This window comes from Poeciliopsis prolifica, unplaced genomic scaffold (assembly GCF_027474105.1).
Source record: "Poeciliopsis prolifica strain line A6 unplaced genomic scaffold, Auburn_PproV2 SCAFFOLD029, whole genome shotgun sequence".
In the NCBI taxonomy this organism is placed as follows: Eukaryota; Metazoa; Chordata; class Actinopteri; order Cyprinodontiformes; family Poeciliidae; genus Poeciliopsis; species Poeciliopsis prolifica.
This window is the reverse complement of record NW_026562404.1, coordinates 6,557,780-6,580,173: the sequence shown is the minus strand read 5'-3', so window position 1 is coordinate 6,580,173 and position 22,394 is coordinate 6,557,780. Positions and strand designations below refer to the sequence as shown.

At 37.9% G+C, this 22,394-nt stretch overlaps 5 protein-coding genes across 7 annotated transcripts in view; 2 read left to right on the top strand and 3 right to left on the bottom strand.

Annotated features, from left to right (window-relative positions):
• Nucleotides 1–1,537: 1,537 nt before the first annotated feature.
• Nucleotides 1,538–6,587, bottom strand: pnpla1 (patatin-like phospholipase domain containing 1). Of its 2 annotated transcripts, XM_055049580.1 has the most exons (10): nucleotides 6,280–6,587; nucleotides 5,965–6,197; nucleotides 5,006–5,071; nucleotides 4,720–4,932; nucleotides 3,864–3,924; nucleotides 3,551–3,769; nucleotides 3,034–3,151; nucleotides 2,629–2,751; nucleotides 2,421–2,480; nucleotides 1,538–2,321 (listed from the first exon to the last, which is right to left on the bottom strand). In XM_055049580.1, the coding sequence occupies exons 1-10, from the start codon at nucleotides 6,485–6,487 to the stop codon at nucleotides 2,285–2,287; spliced, it is 1,338 nt and encodes a 445-aa protein (XP_054905555.1). In that variant the 5' UTR covers nucleotides 6,488–6,587; the 3' UTR covers nucleotides 1,538–2,284. The 2 variants fall into 2 exon arrangements, with proteins under 2 accessions (XP_054905555.1, XP_054905556.1); XM_055049581.1 differs by having other exon boundaries at nucleotides 1,538–2,480.
• Nucleotides 6,588–6,764: 177 nt separating this feature from the next.
• etv7 (ETS variant transcription factor 7) lies at nucleotides 6,765–12,495 on the bottom strand. 2 transcript variants are annotated; one of them, XM_055049582.1, is made up of 9 exons: nucleotides 12,232–12,495; nucleotides 11,933–12,071; nucleotides 11,665–11,829; nucleotides 11,407–11,583; nucleotides 9,330–9,461; nucleotides 9,068–9,211; nucleotides 8,637–8,779; nucleotides 8,416–8,516; nucleotides 6,765–8,335 (listed from the first exon to the last, which is right to left on the bottom strand). In XM_055049582.1, exons 1-9 carry the CDS (start codon nucleotides 12,262–12,264, stop codon nucleotides 8,146–8,148), a joined length of 1,224 nt encoding a protein of 407 aa, XP_054905557.1. In that variant the 5' UTR covers nucleotides 12,265–12,495; the 3' UTR covers nucleotides 6,765–8,145. The 2 variants fall into 2 exon arrangements, with proteins under 2 accessions (XP_054905557.1, XP_054905558.1); XM_055049583.1 differs by having other exon boundaries at nucleotides 6,766–8,335; nucleotides 11,933–12,052; nucleotides 12,232–12,490.
• A 295-nt stretch (nucleotides 12,496–12,790) lies between these two features.
• On the top strand, nucleotides 12,791–15,527 carry zgc:194242 (uncharacterized protein LOC100005854 homolog). Its single transcript, XM_055049603.1, has 4 exons — nucleotides 12,791–12,959; nucleotides 14,193–14,449; nucleotides 14,629–14,809; nucleotides 14,899–15,527. The coding sequence occupies exons 2-4, from the start codon at nucleotides 14,195–14,197 to the stop codon at nucleotides 15,093–15,095; spliced, it is 633 nt and encodes a 210-aa protein (XP_054905578.1). The 5' UTR covers nucleotides 12,791–12,959; nucleotides 14,193–14,194; the 3' UTR covers nucleotides 15,096–15,527.
• A 738-nt stretch (nucleotides 15,528–16,265) lies between these two features.
• ube2t (ubiquitin-conjugating enzyme E2T (putative)) lies at nucleotides 16,266–20,084 on the top strand. The gene is made up of 7 exons (XM_055049596.1): nucleotides 16,266–16,469; nucleotides 16,842–16,951; nucleotides 18,199–18,268; nucleotides 18,349–18,454; nucleotides 18,576–18,674; nucleotides 18,857–18,940; nucleotides 19,779–20,084. Exons 1-7 carry the CDS (start codon nucleotides 16,315–16,317, stop codon nucleotides 19,893–19,895), a joined length of 741 nt encoding a protein of 246 aa, XP_054905571.1. The 5' UTR covers nucleotides 16,266–16,314; the 3' UTR covers nucleotides 19,896–20,084.
• A 124-nt stretch (nucleotides 20,085–20,208) lies between these two features.
• The window catches only part of LOC129372331 (leucine-rich repeat-containing G-protein coupled receptor 6), a 46,948-nt gene continuing 44,762 nt past the window's right edge, over nucleotides 20,209–22,394 (bottom strand). The window contains exon 18 of the mRNA XM_055049562.1: nucleotides 20,209–22,350. Within this exon, the coding sequence (XP_054905537.1) occupies nucleotides 21,206–22,350 (1,145 nt within the window). The 3' untranslated portion in view covers nucleotides 20,209–21,205. The remainder of the gene's footprint in view (nucleotides 22,351–22,394) is intronic.

Below are 22,394 nucleotides of genomic sequence, written 5' to 3'. Positions count from 1 at the left end.
GAGTTGCTGTGTTGCACAAACTGAGACTTCACTGTGGAAGATTCCTGTCAAGTGCTTAAAGATGCATGAGAGTGCTTCATCATTAACGAGACGTCAAGACGGAAAGTTCCACAATGATTTCGAGATAATGGACAAGGAGTGAAGGACATTACAGATAAGTTAGAAGGGCACAAAAAAGCCAAGGTCAGAAAGAAAGCAAAGAGCAGAGTTACAAAAAATATTACTATTGTGATTGGGAGAACTACTACAATATATATCAATATATTACCATGTTTGTTTGTTTTTTTTATTCTCATTTAGATTCAATATCAAACACTCACACAAGTATTTCCCTTCATTCATAATTAAATCATCTGATGGTGCAGGTTTCAGCTGAATTTGAGAAATTAGTTGTTTCATGGACAGGAGTATGGTCTGTCAAATAAATAGACTTTAATAAATAGTTATTAGTCTTTATTAGCTACAGAATGTAAGTAATATTCACCCCATTCTCAGAAATTTCCATTTTTCTTTATTATATGAGAGGTCTTCCAATTGATTCACCTTACCATGGTCACGTTACAAACAACTGGATGTTCGTTGTTTTTGCCAGTGCTGCTCCCACGATATGAAAAAAAACTTCCCCATAATTTATGCTAAACCGACGATCTGGTGCTTTTTTGTGTCACAACTTAAGACTTATTTCTTTAAATTGGCTTCTAATACTTAGCGCCACAGTGATGCCCTGACGCACATAGGTGATTTTTGTTTCACATTTTTAAATTGATCTGTTGAGCTTTGAGTGTTGCGTCCTCTGTCTCATTTTTCTTGCGTTTCAGATTACTCGTGTTACTCGTGTTCCCCATTGCGAGGGCTCCTCGTTTAGACACTCGATGTCAGATCCTCCTCTTGTCCTCACAGTCGTGTTTGTTCGCTGTCATCATTGCATGACAGCAAACATTTGTGTGTGTATGCATATACATCTTCGTTTATTTTTAAAATCCACTTCATTGGTCAAAGCTGTACACAAAACCAAGGAACTTGTCTGGTTTTCAAGCGGCAACAGCAAACAGGCAAAAAGCTTAAACGTTTAAACTTTAGAGAAAATAAAATGCAAATGAAGGAACAATATGTAACAATATTTGTGACATTTTATTTTATTGAAAATAGAAAATGGTGCAAAAATGCTAATTTTGTTCCCAGCTACTGACTTCTCTGGCTTTTTTTGTGACTTCATATTTTATTTTCACCGTAAAGCGCTTTGGTAACCTTTTGGATGTTCAAATATATTTGGACTGTTTGTCATTAATCTTAATTCTAAACCTGTAGACTTTTATGTAATCACTGATTTAGGGGAGAAAAATTCCTGAGTTCCTCCTATTTCCTATCACTGGAAGTTGAAGGAAAATAAGATTTTGTAAGATAAAACAACAAGTCACCGGTAGCAGTGTTTGTATTGTGTGTAGATAGTCACTGACCGCAGAAATAAACAAACTTTCAGAGATGTTTTGGCCTTTACATAGTTATCACTGACTGCTAAGTAATGCTTACAAAAACACTTTGTTGCATTTCTTTAATTTCATTCATAAAAAGGGGAAAACATAGTTGGTGAGACTAAAACAGCTAATTTGTGCAGAATTACAGAGCTACTAGGCACATTTCAACAAATATTTGTAGATTACTGAATCTAGACAAGTGGCATTAAGGTAAAGTAGAGACCTAACCATAATAAACATATAAGCACACAAAGACCATTATACAAGTAACCCTCCACTTTGACAAAGCAGTTACTGTCAACAACCTCCTCTTACAAAAGCCCCACGGTCAGCTGAGGCTTCAACTCAGATTGTGGTTGAAATGCACAAAACGGAAACAGGACATTTGACAAATGGAACATTTACTCTGGGCAAAAGTGGTTTAAAAAAAAAACTCTGGAACAAAAGTTATGTCTCATCTTCTGGTTATAGCAGTAAAACATAAGAGCTGCTATTTAATCACAAGTTTTAAAATGTCTCTCTGAGACCAATTTTGATCAATACAGTGTTTCACTTCTGCTCACTTTGGTTATTCAAGTTTGAACCATGAACACTTAACAGGTTTTACTGGATTTAATGGAGTCAACAAGGTTGTCTCTCTGATCACATAACAAAGCCTTATCTGCCATTATGTAGAAATAGTTTCACCCAACTATGTCTGACTGTTACGTTGTTGATTTCAGGTGAAAGTTACCGTACATGACTTACAGGCGGTCCTCTCTTTTTATTATTCAATAAACTTGGTCCAAACTTGTACAAAGTGTGTACCACTAGATGATGCTGTTGTTTTTCTGTGGTTCCATGAACCTGAGAGAAAGAGACTCGTCATTTTTCAAATGTTGCTGCAGCTGGTTTCTTTTGAAATCAAAATGTACATCAGAAAGTAATAAATCCTGCTCCTCTCACATGGATTTGTGCGGTGTGTAAATCTTTAGCCAGTGCAGCAGCAAGGTGATCTGTGTTAACCTAAAACACAAAGTCAGTTCATTTCAGTCAAAACAAGTCAGAATCTAGTTGCTAAAATTAAATGGAAAGATTGTGTTCATGGTGAAATTAATATCTCCATATTAAAGCATGTAACAACATTTCCAGGTTGAGGTGAAAAACATCTTACCGGTCTTTTATCAGTCTTTTGAGGCTACAGATGAAAATGTTCAGGAAGAAAATCCCACAATGCCCAATGAAATAACAATTCCAAACAACAAACTCAGGGACGTCTTTAAGGAGCATCTTGAGTCTAAGTGAAAAAAATAATACATAGTTGTGGTTAAATTGTGTTAACATGTATATCTGACTTACTCAAAAATACAGTGCCGGAAAACCAAAGGTTTCCTCTTTAGAGTCACATTTGTCATTTTACCAGACAAAGACAGCATGATTAAGCTTGCAATATACAAATATAAAGGCTTATGTATCACAATTCCTTGTTTAACAAAGGGTAATTTCTACTTTCACATGAGACCAGTTTTGATGAAAAAAGAACAAAAAACATTTTGTGTGCCTTAAGTGTATTAATTACCCTTGTCTACTTTGGAGCACAGCATAGAAAGACACTATGAGAGGTAGAAGCAGATGAGAGAAGATCCTCACTGGTAACCCAAACATACTCAGGTAAGTTGTCATATTCCCCATCAGGACTGAAATATAAAAGCACACAGTTAATGGAATAAATCAGTATACTGATCTCAGTTTTAAAGATGTAGCAAATCTCACTCCAAATGCAGTTTAATAATTTGAAAAAAAAAAAAATCCATTGTTACACCGCTGGCATTTAATTCAGTTTGCCAGTTTCATATTTCTTTGAACTGAAAGCTGTGCCTCTCAGTACTCTAAAGCTGCCTTCGTGAAGCAGTGGTTAGTAATGTCAGATGTTGCTTTGACTTTGAGAATGCATGTTTTCTTAGAGATGCTCTGATTGTGAATTTAGATTACCATCCTATAGATTACAGATTACTCTTGTTTGGCTAAACAATTCAGTAAATTTTAACATTAATCAATTAGCTGCTAAAGATGATTGCGCTTAGTGACAACCTTACCATTCTTCATTAAGTAAAAATGGTGAAGAGGATCTTCAATGGGTTCTTGCACGGTGGAGCTGAACATTTGCATGGATCCGTGTTCTTTGAAAGCTGTTTTCAGGTTAGTTTGTTCCCCTCCTTTCATCTTCTGCTCCTCTTTGGATGTCTTTGGACTGGTGGAGTTACCGTTTGAGAGTCCGCGGGATACACTACGCCCTATCTTAGCAAGACCGACATCTAAAATAGAAAATAAATACATCAATGATTTTTCTCTCTTACAGAAATTAAATGCTTTGTAAACGTAAAGCATTTCATTTTTAACTTGACTCACCATTGCTCTGAAGGAAGTTGATGGCATCTTTGTAGCCAAAATTGAAGGCTTGCTCTATGGCCTGAAAGGGTGAACAAATAGTGTTACTATATGAAATCCAGGTGTCAGTAGTTGCGTATGTTTTCAAAGACCAAAACCAAGATAAATCTCTTTTGAAAACAATTAATTTTTGTACAGCATAGTTGCTAGGCTTAGATACATAAGGGGTTTTGAACTGTTTTCAAGGAAATGTATCTCAACACAAATAGATGCTAACATTGTGGAAAGTTCACCTGGTAACCTGCCGTGAAAATGTGTGTGTACCTTCGTCTTGCTAAATGAGCAGAGAGTGGGTTGTCAAAACTAAATTTGCAATGATGGTCAATAATGGAAATACTACTAAGTAATGAAATACTTTTGGCCACTTTGTGTTTTATATTAAATTAATTTTGTAGCACCTTGTCAATGATGTAGTAAAGCCAAGTTACTAAATTGAAAGACAAAAGTACTATTTTGATAAAATAACTTATAAGAAAAAAAGTAAATCCTAATTAGATTTTTCTAAGTTTCAGGAAATGTAATGAAATGCATAAGCATTTTAATTATGTGTAAATAGTGGGAATAAAACATGTTTTGCAGTTGTGTTAGGATGTTAGAATAATGTGATTATTGCCCAGCACTAATCACCCCATTGTTTGCCACAGTGGGGTAGTTGAAAAAGGTTGTTGGCAATTCATAGGAATAAAACAGAGACAAGTAAGATTTCTGACTACTGAACTTTCTGAATGTCATTCTATAAGAATACTGTATAACACATTAGCGATGCAAAAAATAAAACTTTTGTCTAAAAAAGAAAAAGTCCAATACAGCATCTGACCTGTAAAGACACAGGGTAAAGACCGTTGATGATTCTGAAGGTGTTAGCCATGTTGAACTTAAGAGGAGTTCCAGAAGCTACCATGTCCATCATACAAGGAGGATCAGCTGGACATATATCAGCTTCTCCAGAGAATGGGCATACAGTTAGAGTGTGGCTGGACGGCTCAGAGAGCAAGGGCTGGAATCCACTCAAGCCACCATCAATGTAGTGCTGGTGAAACATAAAAACCTTGTGACTCAGCGATCTCCTGGAATTAGTGTGTGACTTCTTGTGAAATGCTCACCACTCCGTTGAAGGCTGGAGGCAGAAAGCCACAATATCCAGGGACAAAACAGCTACACAGGAGAGACTAGAGACAACACACAAGTAACTATTAGACAACAAACACGGCACATATAGATTTGTCGGAAATGTCATACATTCATCAAGGATATAAATGTCATCGGTTTTGTGCTTTATAGGGGGAAAGTTATGTATTTTATTTTATTGCACAATCAAGTAACTATGATACTTTCAGTTATAAAAAATTAGTCTCTTAAGACATCATCACACTTTTCCATTATGCTGTTTACAGCCATTCGTACTCAAACATGCAAAATAATCAAAGCAAAAATCCAGGTACTATTTTGATGAGAGAATAACAATACAACTTGATATTAAGCTCAAAAATGTTGATTTTGTGAAACTGTCCACGGTGGAGAAAGTTTTACATCATCATCTGTGATGGTGCCAACCTACAAAGAAGGGGAGGTTCAAAGATCAACATCTTCAGGCGTCAGACATCCAGACATGAACAAGCCTAAATCTTTAGTTGTCAGAGGAATCACAAAAAGGATTAAGTTCTGACTTTGACAAGAATAATGACAAACTTTTATAAATAAAAAAAGAAAAGAAAAGAATCTTATCCTTTTTTCAATTAGTAGCAAATAGAAATAATTTTGACAAATTTGAATTAGCTGACAAAAGAAAATTTGATTTCATAAAAATCACTTTTAAAGTGTGATTGAATATCAGACAGTTATAACATAGGGGTATGTTGATAGTTAGCTTATGTGTCTTCTTACACAGTGTATAAAGAGGCCCATTACATAGACACATTATAAAGAGAAATTGCATTAATGCAATTCATTTAATGGTTTTTACTATAAACCATGAAATAGAATGCAGTATACCACTATTATTGTCAATGACATATTATTATTTGATAAAAAAAAAAAATATTTTGCATGAACACAAACTTACTTTCACTACATCTTCTTTGGACTGAAATTCTGACATGATTAGGTGCTTCCCATCTGACAGTCGTGTCACAGCAACACTAAGTCGATCGTTTGCCAAAAGGTGTGCATCCAAAGGAAGGTGCTTGCGCAAAACACTTTCCAACCACTTGAAAACATTGACGGAAGGGTTCAGGGGTCCAAGTGGGGCAGCCATCACCTGTTTGACAAAAAGGATGATCTCATCCCGAATGGCAGCTGTGACATGAAAGGACACAGAGGTTAAAGTCGTAGTCCCAAATAGCAAAGTAAATTTAGAACAACCAACAAGTTTACTTACCTGGGTTGACTTCACAGACAACTGCAGCTGCTACCACAGAACCGGCAGACGCGCCGAGGATGTGGGGAGCCGACTGCAGGATCCAGGGCGCATACTTCAGGAAGCTCAGAACAACCCCGAGCTGATAGGTAGCCAGGAATCCAGACCCAGAGAAGGAAATATCATAAGGAACCTCACGGAAGTGAGAGCTGGAGATACTGTGGGGCATCTTGAAAAGTGTCAACAGCCTAATAATTATTGATCAGCATTAATCTAATCAGAATTATAGAGTCAACAGCAAATGAAATGTGCCAAGATGGAACAGGCATTTATGAAGCATTCAGTCAAAAGTCTTTGAGGGCTAGTCAGGGAGAATTTTTAAATGCATCCCAATTGGACACATCGTATTGGTCATGGCCATGTGATTTGGCAGTTTCAAGGCCTCCTTGTTTAAGTCAGAAGGCACTTTCAGTTCTTAAGTTTATTATGTTGAAACATAGAAATTATAGGCATATGACTGATTAACACCAGAGAATCTGAAAGATATCTTCAAGTTTATTTCTGCAAAACACACCCAAAAATACATGTAATGTCTGTGGTGTTTATTTCATTTAGATTTTCCTTAATTTTCTAATTCTATTCAAACTGAATTCAAACAGCTTTATTTCTTTGCTTTGAGGGCTCTTAAAGACCATTAGTGCAACTTGCAATTTTTACAAAACACACACAAACCAAAACAAGAAAAGATAGAAGGCAACAGCTTAACTAACGCGCTTCTACAGCATCCCCTGCAGGTACAAGTTTAGCACACTGCTAAACAACAGAGTGTAAAGGGAGATCTCTTTCACATCTGCAAAGACAGATTTAGTTATTTTTATTTTAGCAAACGATGCTGCATGATATGATGCCCTCTAAAAGTATTCATACCCCAAGAAATGTTTTCAATTTGTAGAGGGTGAAAGCAAAGGGTATGAATAAAAATCTAAACTGTGGCATGCACATCTTTTAGTCTGTTACCTCTGTATAAAATCACGTGCAACCTGCTACATTCAGAAGTCACCTCATTATAAAACAATGTGGTAAATTAAACTTTATCTGCGCTTAATTTAATGTTGCAACCCATGTCTACGAAAGGATCACGAGTTTGTTTGAGAACATTTGACGGGTCATTAACAAAGTGGAAAAGTTGCATAAAGCCGTAGGTTAGAAAACATTACTCTAAGCTTTGAAAATATCAAAAGTAGAAAGTTTGGCTGAACTGTAAAACTGTCAACAAAAAAAAAAGTCCGTTCTTGACGGGAAGCATGGACATTCTTCATTCTCTGATTGTAGATCGGAGAACTTCACTCAGAGAATCAACAAAATATAGTGCCATTTTCAAGGCATTATATTTTGGTAACTCTCTGTGTTTATGAAAGGGAAATAGAAATTTTGACTGTCATATAAAACATTTATTTCCATAAGCAAAGCAAACATCCAAAACTCTCACTAAAACAATTTCTTCATTATATAAAAAAAAAATATTAAAACAAAAGAACCAGCAGAAATTTTGTTTGATCACAGTTAGCCCCTGCTTCAGCTATCACTTATATACCAGATTGGGATGGTTTGTGGAAAATAAAGCCAGAAATCATATTTTGATTGTGTTTAACAAACCTATGTGTGCTACAATGATTTTATGAATGAATCAAGATATTTGTTTCCATATTTCTTGTTACCTGAATGTTCGTGTTAATTCAAATGTAAAATGATGAACAGCACGTAAAGCGACTTCAGAAAACATCAAGAATATCCAAGTCAATCTGTACAAGCATGGATCATTTTCAAAACTGAAACTGTCAAAAGATATATTTATTTGTTCTGCCTGAATTTATATATTATTCTTCTCTATCCCACTGGAGCACCAGTCGGGGGAGGCTGTGGAGAAGCTCGGTCAGGCGAAACCTCAAAGTGATCGTCACTGAGGTCCTGCAAACTACTGCTGTCAGCAAAGTCCACATCCTGAGGTGGTGTGTGTTCAGGGGACTCAGATGTGTCCATGTGGTGTTTCCTGATGTCTTGGGGGAGCTTCAGAAACCTGAGGGGAACCAATGGAAAAACAGTAAGCAAGATGTTGCTCGGTTTTGGAGAAGAGAAAAAAGCTAAATCACCAGAGACCTGAACAGAAGTTTTTGTCCTCGCTCCTTTTGGATGATGTTAAGCTTGTAGTAGTGCCGCAGAGCCCGAGACATTTTCTCGTAGGTCATGTTGTCTCGGTTCTGTCAAAGGAGTAAAGATGCCACTAAAAAAGTCTGCACTGCTTGAAATGACAGTTCTGTGTGCCCTGCTTTTCCTTAATCTGTTCAATTTCCTCATGAGGTGAAGATCTGGTGACTCACCTTGTGGTTTCCCCAGAGGCGTGCCAGTCCATTGGGGTCAACCACCCTGAATACATGTGTGTCGGGATCTTCCCACCGAATGTAGTCTTGGTAACGATCGTCACACAGCAGCTGGTATACGTAGTCCCACAACAGTCTGCACTCTGGCCAAAACACAAATTATGTCTCTTTAAGCTTCTTTCACCCATAGTAGATATTCCCAGAAAACAAAAGATATATATTTAGGCCATAGGCTTAACTGGATCCCTGAATGTGTGAGGTGGTATCTGATACAAAAATATTGCAAGTTCAAAGGTGATATCTGCATGGATCAGACTTTATTATTCGCCATGTCCTATGTATGACTGGTAGATTGAGATCCAAGAAGTTTGGAGGCCACATAAACAGTTTAAAATCATTGTTCAGCTCTTCAAAAACCAAGTTGGCAGTACCTGGAATGCGTCCATTGGCTTTGTGCAGTGGGCTCCTGGGCCTCTCTCGGCTGGACAAGTTGAGAGGCTCCTGAATCACGCTTTCTTTTAGAGGAAGTGACTGAATTTGGTTTGGAGCTAAAGCAGACACAGCTGCTGAACCAACTATGAGAGAGGCAAAGTAAAGAGATAAAACAAACAAAACATCTTGGTCAATAGAGCAGGACAGAGAATTCAAGTATTTCTGGAATAGTTGTTTTTTTTTTTTTTTTTTAATACTCACTGTTATGAGTGAGTGGAGCAGAGTAAGCGTAAAAGACAGGCGGGCGCTCTCTGAGAGGAGAAATGGGCTCAGGCTGATTGCTCGCAGTAGCTATAGCAGCTGCAGGCGCGGCAGCAGTGATGGCAAGGAAAACTGTCGGAGTGAAATATGAGGAAACGTGAAAAGCTAAACAGAAAGTAAAACCAATGTCTTGTAACAACTTCAACATTTTACATAAACAGGAGTTACCAAAAGTCAATTTAAAGTTTAACGTACAAATACATTTTCTCATCGGTTTACATGGGGCTCTTTTAAGGCATCGAAGAAAGCCAAAACAAAAAGGAAGACAGTGGAGTTGTGAGATTATACCACTGTCCATGCAGCTACCTCCCATTAGAACACATCCGTCTTCATAGGATGGAAATCACCCTGTTGTGGTTGGGTCAAAGAACAGGAATGCATGTGGCTCGACTGCACTCATGTTCAGCTTTGTGAATTACGCAGCTCATAAGTTACTGGTATTTGAGTGAATGCTTTTCTTTTCGAACAAAAGGGTCAAAACAGCTGTAATAAATAAATTCACTGCTACACTACAGCAAAAAACAGTAACATGAAACATTATTTGGAGGCCACACCTGCGTCAATAACTTGCTGAAAGACAGCGCAACAAATGAAAGTCAAAAAGGGTTCTTGATACTCGTGATGGTCAGGGCTGGGGAAGTTGCAGAGATAAGGTAATTTGATTTGACTCTTCCCAAATGCGGCAAGAAAGAGCATGAACGTAGCCTCAGTGTGTTGAGACATGTTGATCAGAAAGTCTTTTAGCCAACACACTCTCTAGAATAAACAAGAGAGATTTGATATGCACCAAACCAAAACACAAATATTGAATTTGAGCACCCTGAATTTGTAGTACTTGTTTCTCTGTGCTGTTTTTCTTTCTAGAATAATATACACTTGGTTTCACAACTTTCTGCAAATGCTTCAAAGCATTCTTTTTTTAAATGCATGTTGCATAATTTTCTACTAAGTTTCTTTTCCGGATTTTGATCTCACTTTAGTATGGTACGATCATACAGCTGGATCGCCTTAATTCTAAAATTATTGTTTGGAAAATGCCATGCTAATGCTCCTTAAGACACTTTTTTTAATACGCTGTAATTTGGATTTAGTTTTTCTTGTTTGCGCTTGCCAAAATGCAACTGAAGAAATTCCAAGCTGAACAAATTACTCCTGATAAGAACAAATTTAGCTTTGCAGTGCTTTGGAAAACTTTTCATAAGTATCAAGCCTTTTCAAATTTCACCATGCTATAAACCAAAAGAGGATTTTACTGGCTTGCAAACTTATGCAAAACAGTGCACATGTTTGGAGGAAAAGAAAGGTGAAACATGGCATTTCAACTCTTTTTTTTTAGTGAATATTATGTCTCTCCCAGCTTTGCACATCCAGCTGAAATTCTTGTCCATTCTTCTTTACAAAATAGTTCCAACTAATATTGGATGAAACACTAATCTAGGCAGTTGAGCGTATGCCTGAGCTTTTGCTTGGTCATTAAAACCCATTACCTTGGATCTCTTGCTTTATGTTTAGGGTTGTTGTCCTTACTGAATGTCACCACCCTACTCTTTTTTTTTTGCAACCTTTAATAGGATTTGTCCTCACAAGTTCTGTGTTTGTCTGCATACATGTTTGCATCAGCTCAAATCAACTTCTGCGTTCCTGCCAAAAAGAAGCGCCCGGCATTATTGTGCTACCTCCATGTCTCAAAGTAAAGATGGTGTGTTAGCATTAGTTCTCTTAATGACAACACACAGTGTTTTGGATATGTAACTATTTGAGTTTGAAAATGCTGCACCACGTTGTGTTGGTCCATCACATAAAGCCCTGATGAAATGCACTAAAGTTTGTGCTTGCAGCGTAAAAAAATTGTGAAAAAGTCTAAAGAGGGGTACGAAATTTTACAAGTCACTACGCCTGTTTTGATTTGCAAATGTTACTAAATGTTGCTTACTAAGTGTAATACACTTGGTAAAAAAAAAAAAAGATCAAATGACACTGCTAGTGTGGCTCAAACAAAAAGAGTCCATGTTCTGACCTGGGCTCCCACTGGCTATTGGAGACTGTGGCTCTTGAACAGAATGAGTAGGTATCTGGCTGCTGACCGGAGCCTGAATGTGTCCACTCGCCGCTGGAGCAGAAACATTAGGGGACTGGCAAACAACACTCCTCCTTTGTTGCTTTACACATTGAAGGATCTCATAAAGAACGTCACCTTGAGGAAAACCACCACAGATTATTAAAAGAAATGTATACGTTTTCACATTTAATGGAAAAAAAAGAGATTAAATTGTACCTGAGCTCGGACAGCGGCGTCTAAAGTCTTCTTTTGTCAGCAGGCAAAGGGCCCTGCCATTCATCTCAAAATGTCCCTTTTCTGGTCGGCGTAACGAGTACTCCTTCTGAGCCCAGTGGAGCCAGTGGGCAACATCCTCCTTATCCCACAGAGATGGATTTATTCCTAACAAGAAAACACTGACTTTAACAGCTGGAGCGAAACTGTTCATGGGCAGAAGTGAATACATGCATTCATTTCATTTGAGATGGTCAAAAACAGATCTCACTCAGTCTTCCAGGTAGATGCCACAGATCCTCCTGAGTGTGAGGACTGACCACAGGAGGTTGATTTGAGGGAGGGTGATGTGCAGCTGGAGGAGGGTTGACCTCCCTCCCATGCATTATGGCTGAAAGATTGGTTTCTTGCTGAGAACACACACGATACATTGGGAAAACACAAAAGAGCGGTGCAGAAAAAAAACAAAAACGTTTAATAATAAAACATAAACTGGGTTCTGTTCAAATAAAACACTAAAGCTGATTGAAGTTTAGGAGAATAACCTAGACTGTCGGAAGTTTTACTTACCTTGATCAAAGGTGACGGGGAAACGCTCGCCATGTAAACGTCCCTTATCTTTCACTGTGCACCAGAAGAACAGGGCTATTTTTTTTTCCTAAGCCGACTCCTCGAGTAACTCCAAAAAAAATTACGTCACACCTTTCCAAACTCCATTTTTTTTTCTTTTTTAAAGAAAACAACTATGTTGTCAACGATCAAATAAAACAAACTGCTACTATTTTCACATTCGACCCTTCCGGGAAATGAAAACGAAAGAAACCTAATCCCCCGTAGGGGGTGTGTGCAAAACAAGCTGATTGGTGGAAGGCATCGCGCACCTTTCCAAAACAAAAAAACCTGTCAGCAGCTCCACAGGGCGCTTATGGAAAAATATATTTTTAGATATTACACGTAAAGGGGTTTTCCACTCCTACCACCCTCGTACTTTTGCGTATTAAATAATAATAAAAAAAAATAACTTCAGTGGAAGAAAACTTGTGACTTTATGTAACCTTTCAACCGTTTGATTTTGTAAACTGTCTCTGTGCCCCGAGGCCATTTCTCAAACGATTTCATCGCAGGGAACTTCCTGGTAAAATGAACGACACAAACAGAGAGACGAGGGTGGCTGTGGAGGAGACGGCGCGTGCGTCCACCGAACACGAATAGGAGGAGCTCGTGCTTTCGCTCCTCCTCTTCTGAATGCAGGAAGAGCTCAGACGCTGGAGCTGGAGAGAGTTTCTCTGCAAGAGAAAGTAAGTGATATTTAGAGACGGGCTGGATTAAACATAGCCTTAAACGACAGCCGCCATGTTGATGTTACTTGCAGTGGGTTGAGGGAAAAAAAAATCAAATAAAAGCTGGAAGGGACTCCCTACGGAACGCCGCTCAAGACAAAATACCTTTAAAGTGGGAGAGGAAAAAAAAAACTCAGAAAATCTAGTCTTTTTTAGGATCATTCTTCCAGCTAAGTTATTCTGTTTTTTTTTTTTTTTTTTTTTTTTTAATCGAAAGTAAGAAAACAAGAAGCATTTAACCTGGACGAAGGAGAAAAAAAAACCCTGGGCTGATCAGTGGTCCAAAGTTCTCTTTTCAGATAGAAGTAAACAAATGTAGTAGATAACCCGAAAACTGAGTTCAGCTGATTTATTTCACCATGGCACTTTTTTTTTCACTCCAGTAAAAGTAAGAAGTAGACATGACAGATTACTGAAGAAAGAGTTAAAAAACAAAATTCTGCAAAAAGGCTGTGCATTTTGTCTGTTTATTAGGATCCCCATTAGCTGTTGTTGTGAATAAAGTGGGGCCCACATCAGAAAAAACACATATATTACAAAACACATTTACTTAATGCAACTAACGTAACAGGTTCATGAATACACAATTATAATACTTTATGTGATAAAGTGCCTAATATTGTTTTAGCTAATTTTGAACATTTAATAGAATTTTTATGTTGTATCATATTACTGAAATAGCGGCACAAGGTGCTGGAGCCTAAGTTTTTCTTGAGCTCCAGCACAGATTTTTTCTCACACAAATCTTCCTGCAGGTATTTTAAGGTATTTGTGTACAACCAAAAACCCACAAAGAGGTGTTTGCATAGAGGAACAACATTTGATAAAGGAACATAAATTGCATCTTAGAAGTGAACTAGAGAGGAAAATGTGTCGTGATTTTCAATGAATTGCAGCGATTGTGAATTTATATAGTTAAATTATATGCACTTTTATATTTTTCATTATTTCTTTGATTATCCTTTAAAAGAAAAAAGTGTTGTCTGATAATATTTCAGCATTATGAAGGACTATTCAATAATGCTGAATAATATTTTTACCTGAAAATAAAAACTGCATTAAAACTTTTTGGGTTTAAATCATTCAAATTGTTTTATGATTGTTGCAAATGTATGTGTTGTCAATAGAAGTCATTTGCCAAAATCCCACAAAGAGTGTGTAAGCGTAATCTCTGGAGTCTAATTTCCCCAGGCATGTGGGCCACAAAATTGGGGAGCCAGTTGGGCAGGCCAACTCGATCTGTGGGGGGATGGTTGGTCAGTAAGATGTTCAAAACACGCAACAAGGTTCTTGAGGAGTGTGCTGTTCAGCTGTGTGGGATCCAACCAGGGGACACGGTGCTGGAGCTTGGTCATGGCCCAGGTCTGGGTCTGGAGTTAGCAGCCAAGCTACTCACTGCCCCTACAGGTCACATGATAGGAGTGGATTACTCTGACTACATGCATCAGGTGAGATGTTTTCGTAGTATTAAATAGATCTGTGTTTCTTCCTAATTTTAATTAAGAAAGTGAGAAAAACATTAACCCCTGCATTTAATACTAATGGCAAACTAGATCTTAGACATGTGGAAAGAGTGGTCATATTTGCCTTTTGAAACTTCAACTTGTTTTATTTTCTGCCATGACAGATGGCCACAGAACGAGTGAAGGAATTTTTAGAAAGTGGCAAAGTGAGCCTCCATCACTGTGATGTCTCAGCAATGCCTCTGAAGGATGACAGTGTAGATAAAGTTTTTCACTGCAACTGCTACTACTTTTGGCCCGACCTCAGGAAAGCAGCCTTAGAAATCCGCCGTGTAATGAAACCAGGTAAGATACACTACGTTCTTGAGGCATATAAAAAAAGGTCAAATTTGAACTTTTTTTTATTTTTATTTTTTTATACATTTTGACCCTAGGTGGACTTATTGTCACAACACTGAGGCATTCCCATATAGCTGTTTTAGCAGCGAAGCGAGTGATGCCAGGGGAGAACTGGCGCCCTGAGGCCTACATGGCAGCTTTGAGAGACTCTGGCTTCGCTGACATCAGGATGGAAGACACGCAACACGGAAACATAACCTTTCAGGCTATTTACGCCACGGCATTAAAGTGAGACAGTGTTTAGTTCACTCTGCTTCCGTGACTGCTGCACTCAGGATTAAGATACAAGGTTTTCATTGTGTGCCATTCAAATGGATAAACTATGACCGGGCACTGAGACGCAAATTTCTGATCAGGCTGCAATCTTCACCCGCTTATATGATGAAAACTCAAGAAGATTAAGCAGTTTTGGCAACAGAAATATTCTCCTCTGGATTTGTTTTCTTTAATGACTGTGTTTCTTGCCAATAGAGACTATTTCAAACGTAGTTGATAATTATTGCAGATATTTGCAAAACAAATGAGTCAGTCAAGAAATCACATTTGTAACTCAAAGAATAAGAGATAAACATTTTCTGAAATAATTTTGTGAGAAAATAATTGTGTTATGTACTGCTTGGAAAAAAAAAGACGTTCAGAGTCCAAATAAATTATTTTATCAATGCTTTTTTTCCCATATTGAATGTTTGAACTTAGACCTATTGACAAGGAAAAAGCAATTGAAAATGTGAAAAAAAAGACTCATTCTGTAGAATTTGAAGGAAAATTGAAAAATGAAGAGAATTGGAAGAAGTACTACACTTCCAGCTTGGTTCTTGTACAAAGGAGTAACAAAGCACAGGTAAATGAGAATGTCACCATAAAAAAACAAACAAACAAACAAACAAAAAAACAAGCATAGCAGCTAATTGATTAGATAGATTAGTTAGATTTGCTTAGTTTAATGGGTTGATCAAAAAGGTAAATGAAAATATAGTAAAACAGATAACACACTGAAGAGAGAGACTAATTAAAGAAAAGAATTGACAACTTACAGTGTGATTGAATTAACACAAAATTAAAATGAAAACGAAATGTAAACAACAAATTATTTAGGAAATACATAATTTCCCTTTTTTATGTCTGATTGAAAAGTAATGTCATTATTGGCCAAATACATTTGTGTTATGATGCAATGTGTGTTTATCAAACTAAGATAAGCATTAAATGGATTGACAATTTTAAAAAACAGTTTGAAAATGCTCTTTCAAAAAAGCATGACAAGAATTTAATTGAATATTTGTGAGAGATTTAGGTGAATGAACATCCATTTGTTGATACTCAATGAATAAATTTCAAATACGGTATACTAAAATATCTTTTTGTATTCCCCATTTACTTCGACTGATATGAGTATAGTGCACGTCCGTTTTTTTGAGGGGGACTCCGTTGTCGCGCCTCCCTAACAGTTGATGGCGCTGTTCACCTTCTCAACCTCAACGAGATCAGCGCGAGAAGAAAAGTGCGACGCTGACGAGGGAAATCCAAAAAGTGTCCCGTCTGAGCTCTTTTTCCTCTTCGAGTGTACGACTTCTTCATTCTTCAGTGAGCACAACGCGTGTGACGGGTAAGAAAACGTAAAGAAATGAGGTGACGTGGAGCACCTTGACTTGAGCCGTTAGCTTGTTTATTGTCGGTTAACGGCCGAGAGAAATACAGACCAGACGGCCAATTATCTTATAAATACACGCGCGACCACGACGCTGAAGATGACGTTTAGTTCGGCGCTGAAATTAATTTTAAAATGGTCCTGCAATAGTCTCATAGTCGGTTGCTTATCCAAATGAGAGGATCTAATTTCACTATTTTTTATATTGCTTTGAGGAGGAGTCGGGTTCAATTTTCATTTTGTACGCGGCGCCCTCATGTTTATATGACGTCATTTATCAACGTGTGAGAAAATAGCTTTGAGTTTACTTTTTTTTTTCTCCACTCAAAGAATGCAGAGAGCTTCCCGTTTGAAGCGTGAACTTGAGATGTTGAGCACCGAGCCGCCTCCTGGGATAACATGCTGGCAGACCGAGGAGCGGATTGATGACCTCCGAGCACGTAAGCTTCCTGTCACTGGGCCTCAAGCAGTAAGAGATGTCACTGGGCCTCAAGCAGTAAGAGATGTTTCTACAATGGAGCAATAGTCAGGATGACAGATCAGATATGATGGACACTATTACTTTACATGAGGATGAACATACCTCATGTAAAGTATGAGGTATGACAAAGTAAAAATATGGATTAGATAGATGTTTGAGTTTCACTGTGTGGTCTAAATTTTGATCCATATTACTTAAACCTGTTCGGTGATTTTTAAAAATTATTCCTCAAGCCTACGTATACAAATATGACAAATAATATTTTGGAAATGTAGAGATGCTAAGGCGCAGGGTCCCAGTTGTAAATTTTTTTTGGCGATGACAAAGACCTAGAACTTTGTCATCGCCATCTGACAAAAAAAAAAATGAATCTAAACAAAAAAACTGCTTCAAGTCAACAAAAAATGACAGGCACTAGTAAAAGCACTGTAAATCATAAATGTCATTACTTTTTATGTAAAATACTTTAAGTGCGCAGTTAAGATTTGTCAACACTATCATTGAGAGTCACTGTCAGTTAAAAACTGACAGAGTTGACAAAATGCCAATCTACCTTAGTTTATATGAGGTTATTCTGAAGGAGGCCATATTGTAGCTCATCAGGTCCATGAAGTCTATAAAGTACACTAAAATTAAACTTTTATTTCATTTATTTATTTCCTTAGAAGTTCTGATGCCCCCCAATAATGCCAGATTTTCTTACATTCTTTATATGTCTGATGCTGTTGACAAAACCTGGGTCAAATTTCAATGCAGTTGGGAAATATTTAAAAATGATTTTTAATTCAATTTATTAATAATTTCAGTTATTTATTTGAATACTTACATTTAATTAGTATTCAATTATATTAAGTATATTAACTGTTTTAAACTTTTAGAATGTATTGTGTTCTGCTCAATAAACTGTAAAGACACCATCCACCTACTACAATGTTTAAAATAAAAAATATTCAGCAAACACCAGGAAAACATACATTGTTGTGCTCACATGGCCCAGGTTAGTTTCATCAGGTATTTGAAAAAATTATATTTTGTGTATATTTTATTCATATTTTATTCAAAGTTTGCGCTTTATCCATACGACCTGCTTTGTCCCTCTTCTCAAGAATCACTGAATTATATTTTTTTTATTTAATTAACTGATGTGTCTTCGTCTTTCAATTCAGCTCTATCTTGGTAATTAATTAGTGTCATCTTACCTTGCAGAGATCGTTGGTGGTGTAGGAACTCCTTATGAAGGTGGAATCTTCTCCCTGGAGGTGAAGATCCCAGAAAGGTACTTTTCTGTCGTTTTGAACATTCATGAAACCGATGCAACCATTTAAATACAACAGGTCTGCTGTTTGTGTGCTTTAGGTATCCATTTGAACCTCCAAACATGCGCTTCTTGACCCCAATCTACCACCCAAACATTGACAACTCAGGACGAATCTGCCATGATGCTCTTAAACTCCCACCAAAGGTTGTGAAACGTATAGTGTTGTAAATTATATTTGCTGTCAACTATTTCAGCTTCTATTCTCAGATCAGATGCAATAATCTGCTGTTTTTTTTTTTTTTTTTTTGTGTTTGTTTTTATTCAGGGTGCCTGGAAACCTTCTCTAAATATCTCCACAGTCCTCACCTCAATCCAACTTCTCATGGTTGAGCCCAATCCAGATGACCCACTAATGGCTGACATAGTGAGTCGCATGCATTTTTATTTTTGTTTTCCTTTAGCCATACATATCACTATGTGTTTGAGCTGCGTCATTAAGGGTTTGAAGGGACTTAAAACTATCTTTTTGGATATCGCCACTGCTCTAAATTGAAAGTCTTTTGATTCTTATTCATTGAATGTTTATTTATGTGCTTTAAATTCCAGTCATCAGAGTTCAAGTACAACAAATACCTCTTCACAGAGAAGGCCAAGAAGTGGACACAGGAACATGCAATTCAGACAAACAAAGTAAGACATATTATCTAATTTTCTTTTACTTCTGTTGAGTGATCTGTGCATGAATAGGATGTTTTTAGTTCCACAAAACTTTATTTTCGTTCCTGCCAGTACCAATTGTGTAGTAGTTCATCTGAACCACAAGGCTGTGCTGTGGATTCTTGATTGAACATAATCTCCAGGATTTCATTAAAAGGTTTTGCTGTTCAAGCACAACAAAATACAACAGATTTATTTATAGGATTTTATATTTATTGACATGTTGTGAGTCTTTTTGTAGATTATTCAAAAAAGTTTCATCTGGGTGTCTGTAGTTTTACTTGTTTTCTGTCTGTTCCATATGCTCTTGTTAGAAAAAGTTAGATTAATTTTAGTGAGGAGCTGGTTGTGTCAAAGCAAGTTATTCCCTCAGCAATATCACCTCAATCTTGCACATAGTGAATGGATTTACTGAAATTAGAATTAACTTTTGAACCCATATTTGAGATCTTTAGGATATAATTAGCTTGCAGCATCTTTTCCATCGCTCCTTTCGCCCACAAATCGCTTTGAGGTCGATTTATTGGTAAAATTGCCCACAAAGCGATTTTACCAATAGCTCTGTGGGCTCAACTAATGTACCAATGCATCTGAATAACCTGGAAAAACTGTGTTGCTTAGACTATTGTTGGCAACAGACTGCAGTTTATATGTTTACTTTTACTGTGTTCCATCTTCAAGCACCAGTTTAAAATCTTGAGTTTGTTGTAATTTGTATTAATTTTATTCTGAATTTATAGTTTACAGAATATCATAAACTTGTAGAATTTTTTTTGAAAAGATGAAATAGTTTTTATGTGTCCTTGATCAGGGAGTTGTGGAAGACGACAAAGAAAATGCTCCGGATCAGAAATTAGCATCTCGGAAACGGGATGGACTCTGTCCCCAGCAGGAGGCAGAAGAACCGCTGAAGAGACCTCGCGTGTAGTTTTTCTTCATTCATTTGTTGGAGCTATCTGATCTTGGTTAGCATAGCATACACATCCTTTCTTTTTTTTTGTTTTTATTGTTCTAATGTGTTGCTTATATGTTGAATAGATACATTTCATGAATGCATCTTTCTAAGTTAACTGTGTGATTCTATGTGCAATAAAACTTTGAGGATCTCTGGTATACACATTCTGGACATTGTGTATTATTTGGGTGTGTTTTGTAGCATAAGCAGAGAGGTTCAAGTTTACACAACATGTTGATCATAATTTTATTCTATCATATGTTTAAAAGACAAAATATGTACAACCTAAGTGGTACAAGTTTTTATTTTGTACAAACTAAAATTTTTATTTCTCAATGTATAAAATTATATATTTGCTGTTTATAAAAAGGAGACAAACATCAATAAGGCTGTAGTGAGTCAATACCATAGTTCAGAGGTAGTTACATTGTATGTGTATAAAGGTCACTTTCCTACACTAAGGTTGGCAGAAATACAGCTACGTCCCATTCAAACCATAAGACTGCTTAACTCTTGTTTGACAAAGTTGCATGTTTTTGAGCATAATTATGTAAACCATATAAAAATACATGTGCAACCCAGATCATTTTCGCATTATTTTCTACTTAAAGAATATTTCATTAAAAATGCTCTACTACACAGCTGTAAAGTTTTATATGTGGCTATAAAAATTGCTCTGGACAAAACACATTAGCTTACACTTGAGAAATTTGCTAGCATTATTGACAATACCCCTTTTTTGGAACAAAACAGCTTAATGCTATTATAAAATTGTATTTAAAAACAAAACTCCACTTAAATGCTATTAAACAATATGCAACTTCTGAGCTGCATTTCTCATCACATTTCAGTATAAACATTTATCCCCTCAGAGTAGACCATTGATTTGTCTAGCTTTGATTCTCAATGTGATTAACAGCTTTCTTTTGCATTGCATTGTTTATACAGCTCCTTGTTTGACTCAGTCCGCCGGATAGTCTCCAGAATTGTCCTTTAGTTCAACAGTACTGGCAAAAGAAGAAACTTTCCATCCTGCTCTCTGGTCAGAAAGACTGTTCACGTGTCAACTTCTCTTTATTAGTCAACGTCATTTGTTGACTCATTCTCAAGAGTTTATAGATAGGTAGCCCAGAAATGCTGCGGTCCTTGAATCTTCCAATTTTATCCCCTATACTTTTAAACATCTGTTTCAGGGGCTCATTTACATAAGGTGATTCATTGTCGCACAGCACAGAAGGAAAAATGGCAAGATTTGCATCTTGATCCAAACTCCCCATGCCTCCTCATTCTGTCACCCTCTCCCTCCCTTTGGCTGTCACGGTTGGTACTTGGCAAGGGATGAGGTGAACGGAGGATGTAGAGGAGCATTGAGAAAACCTGGTTGATTCTCGTCCAGGCTGGGGAGAAGACCCTTCCCTGTACGTGGCTTCGGCATCATTCAGTGACACCTGTGTTGAAGAATCCGAGCAGGAGCTCTTTTCTGTCTCCACAGAAACTAGCGAGTCCAAGGTGCGGTCGCGGCGCAGCTGTGGGCGAGTTTTGGGGCGAGACCAGGAGAACAACTGAGAGTGATCTCTTGTGAAAAGAAGAAAGAGTAGAGGGTTGAGGCAAGCGGGCAGGGGTTGTAACAGAAGGAGGACTGATTTTAGAACCTCTTCCCCCAAAGAAAGAAGACCCAGAAGAGAACAAAGTGATAGGAAAGCTACCGGTATGTAGAGAAGGCCATTAGTAAAAATAAGCCAGGCAACATGTTTGATCATGGCACAGTCCCACAACCCCTCACACTCCCCACGAAGTAGCTCCCAATACAGGCGGATATAAGAACCTGTGACAATAAGCAAGCAAATGGTGTTCATCATTATGAGTGCCAAGGGGAAGCCCAGGGAGGATGGTAAGCGCGAAGATGGGGTAGGCAGGGGTGACGGAAGGCAGAAAGGTGAAGAGCCATACTCCCCCACTCCAACTAGCGGGAGTGAAGCAATTGCGAGGCAGAGGGTGAGACAGAAATACGCACATGTGCGCACACTGCTAAGGGATGGTGACTTCCCATAGGCGCGGGCACATGTCACGCTTGCACCACACTGCACTGCTGCCAGAGTCAGCAGCAGCACGCTCGCCTCAGACGCAAACACCCAAACCCATCCCGTCGCTTGACAACCAGGTCCACCCTCCCAGCGGGCTCCATGTTCATTGAATTCTCCAAGGGTCAGAGCATCCACTAGGACCAGTGTGCATGTACACACACCCATCAGCAGGTTAGAGGCACCCATACAGGCCACAATGAAGCGTAGTGGCGACAGGCTGCCTGGTGATCCAAAGAGAGACAGGAACAGAATGGCGTTTCCCAGCAAAGACACCAGGGAGATGGACCACAAGCCAATGCGGACAAGCCAGCTGCCCAGGAGGGAGTCACAGGGACGGAACGGACCTGCAACATAATGGACACAAAACTGCTGTCAATACTTGTCACAG

Excerpts from the sequence above, each read along its gene's own strand:
- ube2t (XM_055049596.1), top strand. The coding sequence starts at position 16,315 with ATGGCGCTGTTCACCTTCTCAACCTCAACGAGATCAGCGCGAGAAGAA. Across the intron at positions 16,952-18,198 it reads GATTGATGACCTCCGAGCAC|AGATCGTTGGTGGTGTAGGA; the intron begins GTAAGCTTCCTG and ends CTTACCTTGCAG. Across the intron at positions 18,269-18,348 it reads GAGGTGAAGATCCCAGAAAG|GTATCCATTTGAACCTCCAA; the intron begins GTACTTTTCTGT and ends TGTGTGCTTTAG.
- zgc:194242 (XM_055049603.1), top strand. The coding sequence starts at position 14,195 with ATGTGGGCCACAAAATTGGGGAGCCAGTTGGGCAGGCCAACTCGATCT. Across the intron at positions 14,450-14,628 it reads ACTCTGACTACATGCATCAG|ATGGCCACAGAACGAGTGAA; the intron begins GTGAGATGTTTT and ends CTGCCATGACAG. Across the intron at positions 14,810-14,898 it reads CCGCCGTGTAATGAAACCAG|GTGGACTTATTGTCACAACA; the intron begins GTAAGATACACT and ends TTTTGACCCTAG.
- pnpla1 (XM_055049580.1), bottom strand. The coding sequence starts at position 6,487 with ATGCCCCACAGTATCTCCAGCTCTCACTTCCGTGAGGTTCCTTATGAT. Across the intron at positions 3,770-3,863 it reads CAACTTCCTTCAGAGCAATG|ATGTCGGTCTTGCTAAGATA; the intron begins GTGAGTCAAGTT and ends TTTCTATTTTAG. Across the intron at positions 2,322-2,420 it reads TACACACCGCACAAATCCAT|GTTCATGGAACCACAGAAAA; the intron begins GTGAGAGGAGCA and ends TCTTTCTCTCAG.
- etv7 (XM_055049582.1), bottom strand. The coding sequence starts at position 12,264 with ATGGCGAGCGTTTCCCCGTCACCTTTGATCAAG. Across the intron at positions 9,212-9,329 it reads TGCTCCACTCACTCATAACA|TTGGTTCAGCAGCTGTGTCT; the intron begins GTGAGTATTAAA and ends CCTCTCTCATAG. Across the intron at positions 8,336-8,415 it reads GGACAAAAACTTCTGTTCAG|GTTTCTGAAGCTCCCCCAAG; the intron begins GTCTCTGGTGAT and ends GGTTCCCCTCAG.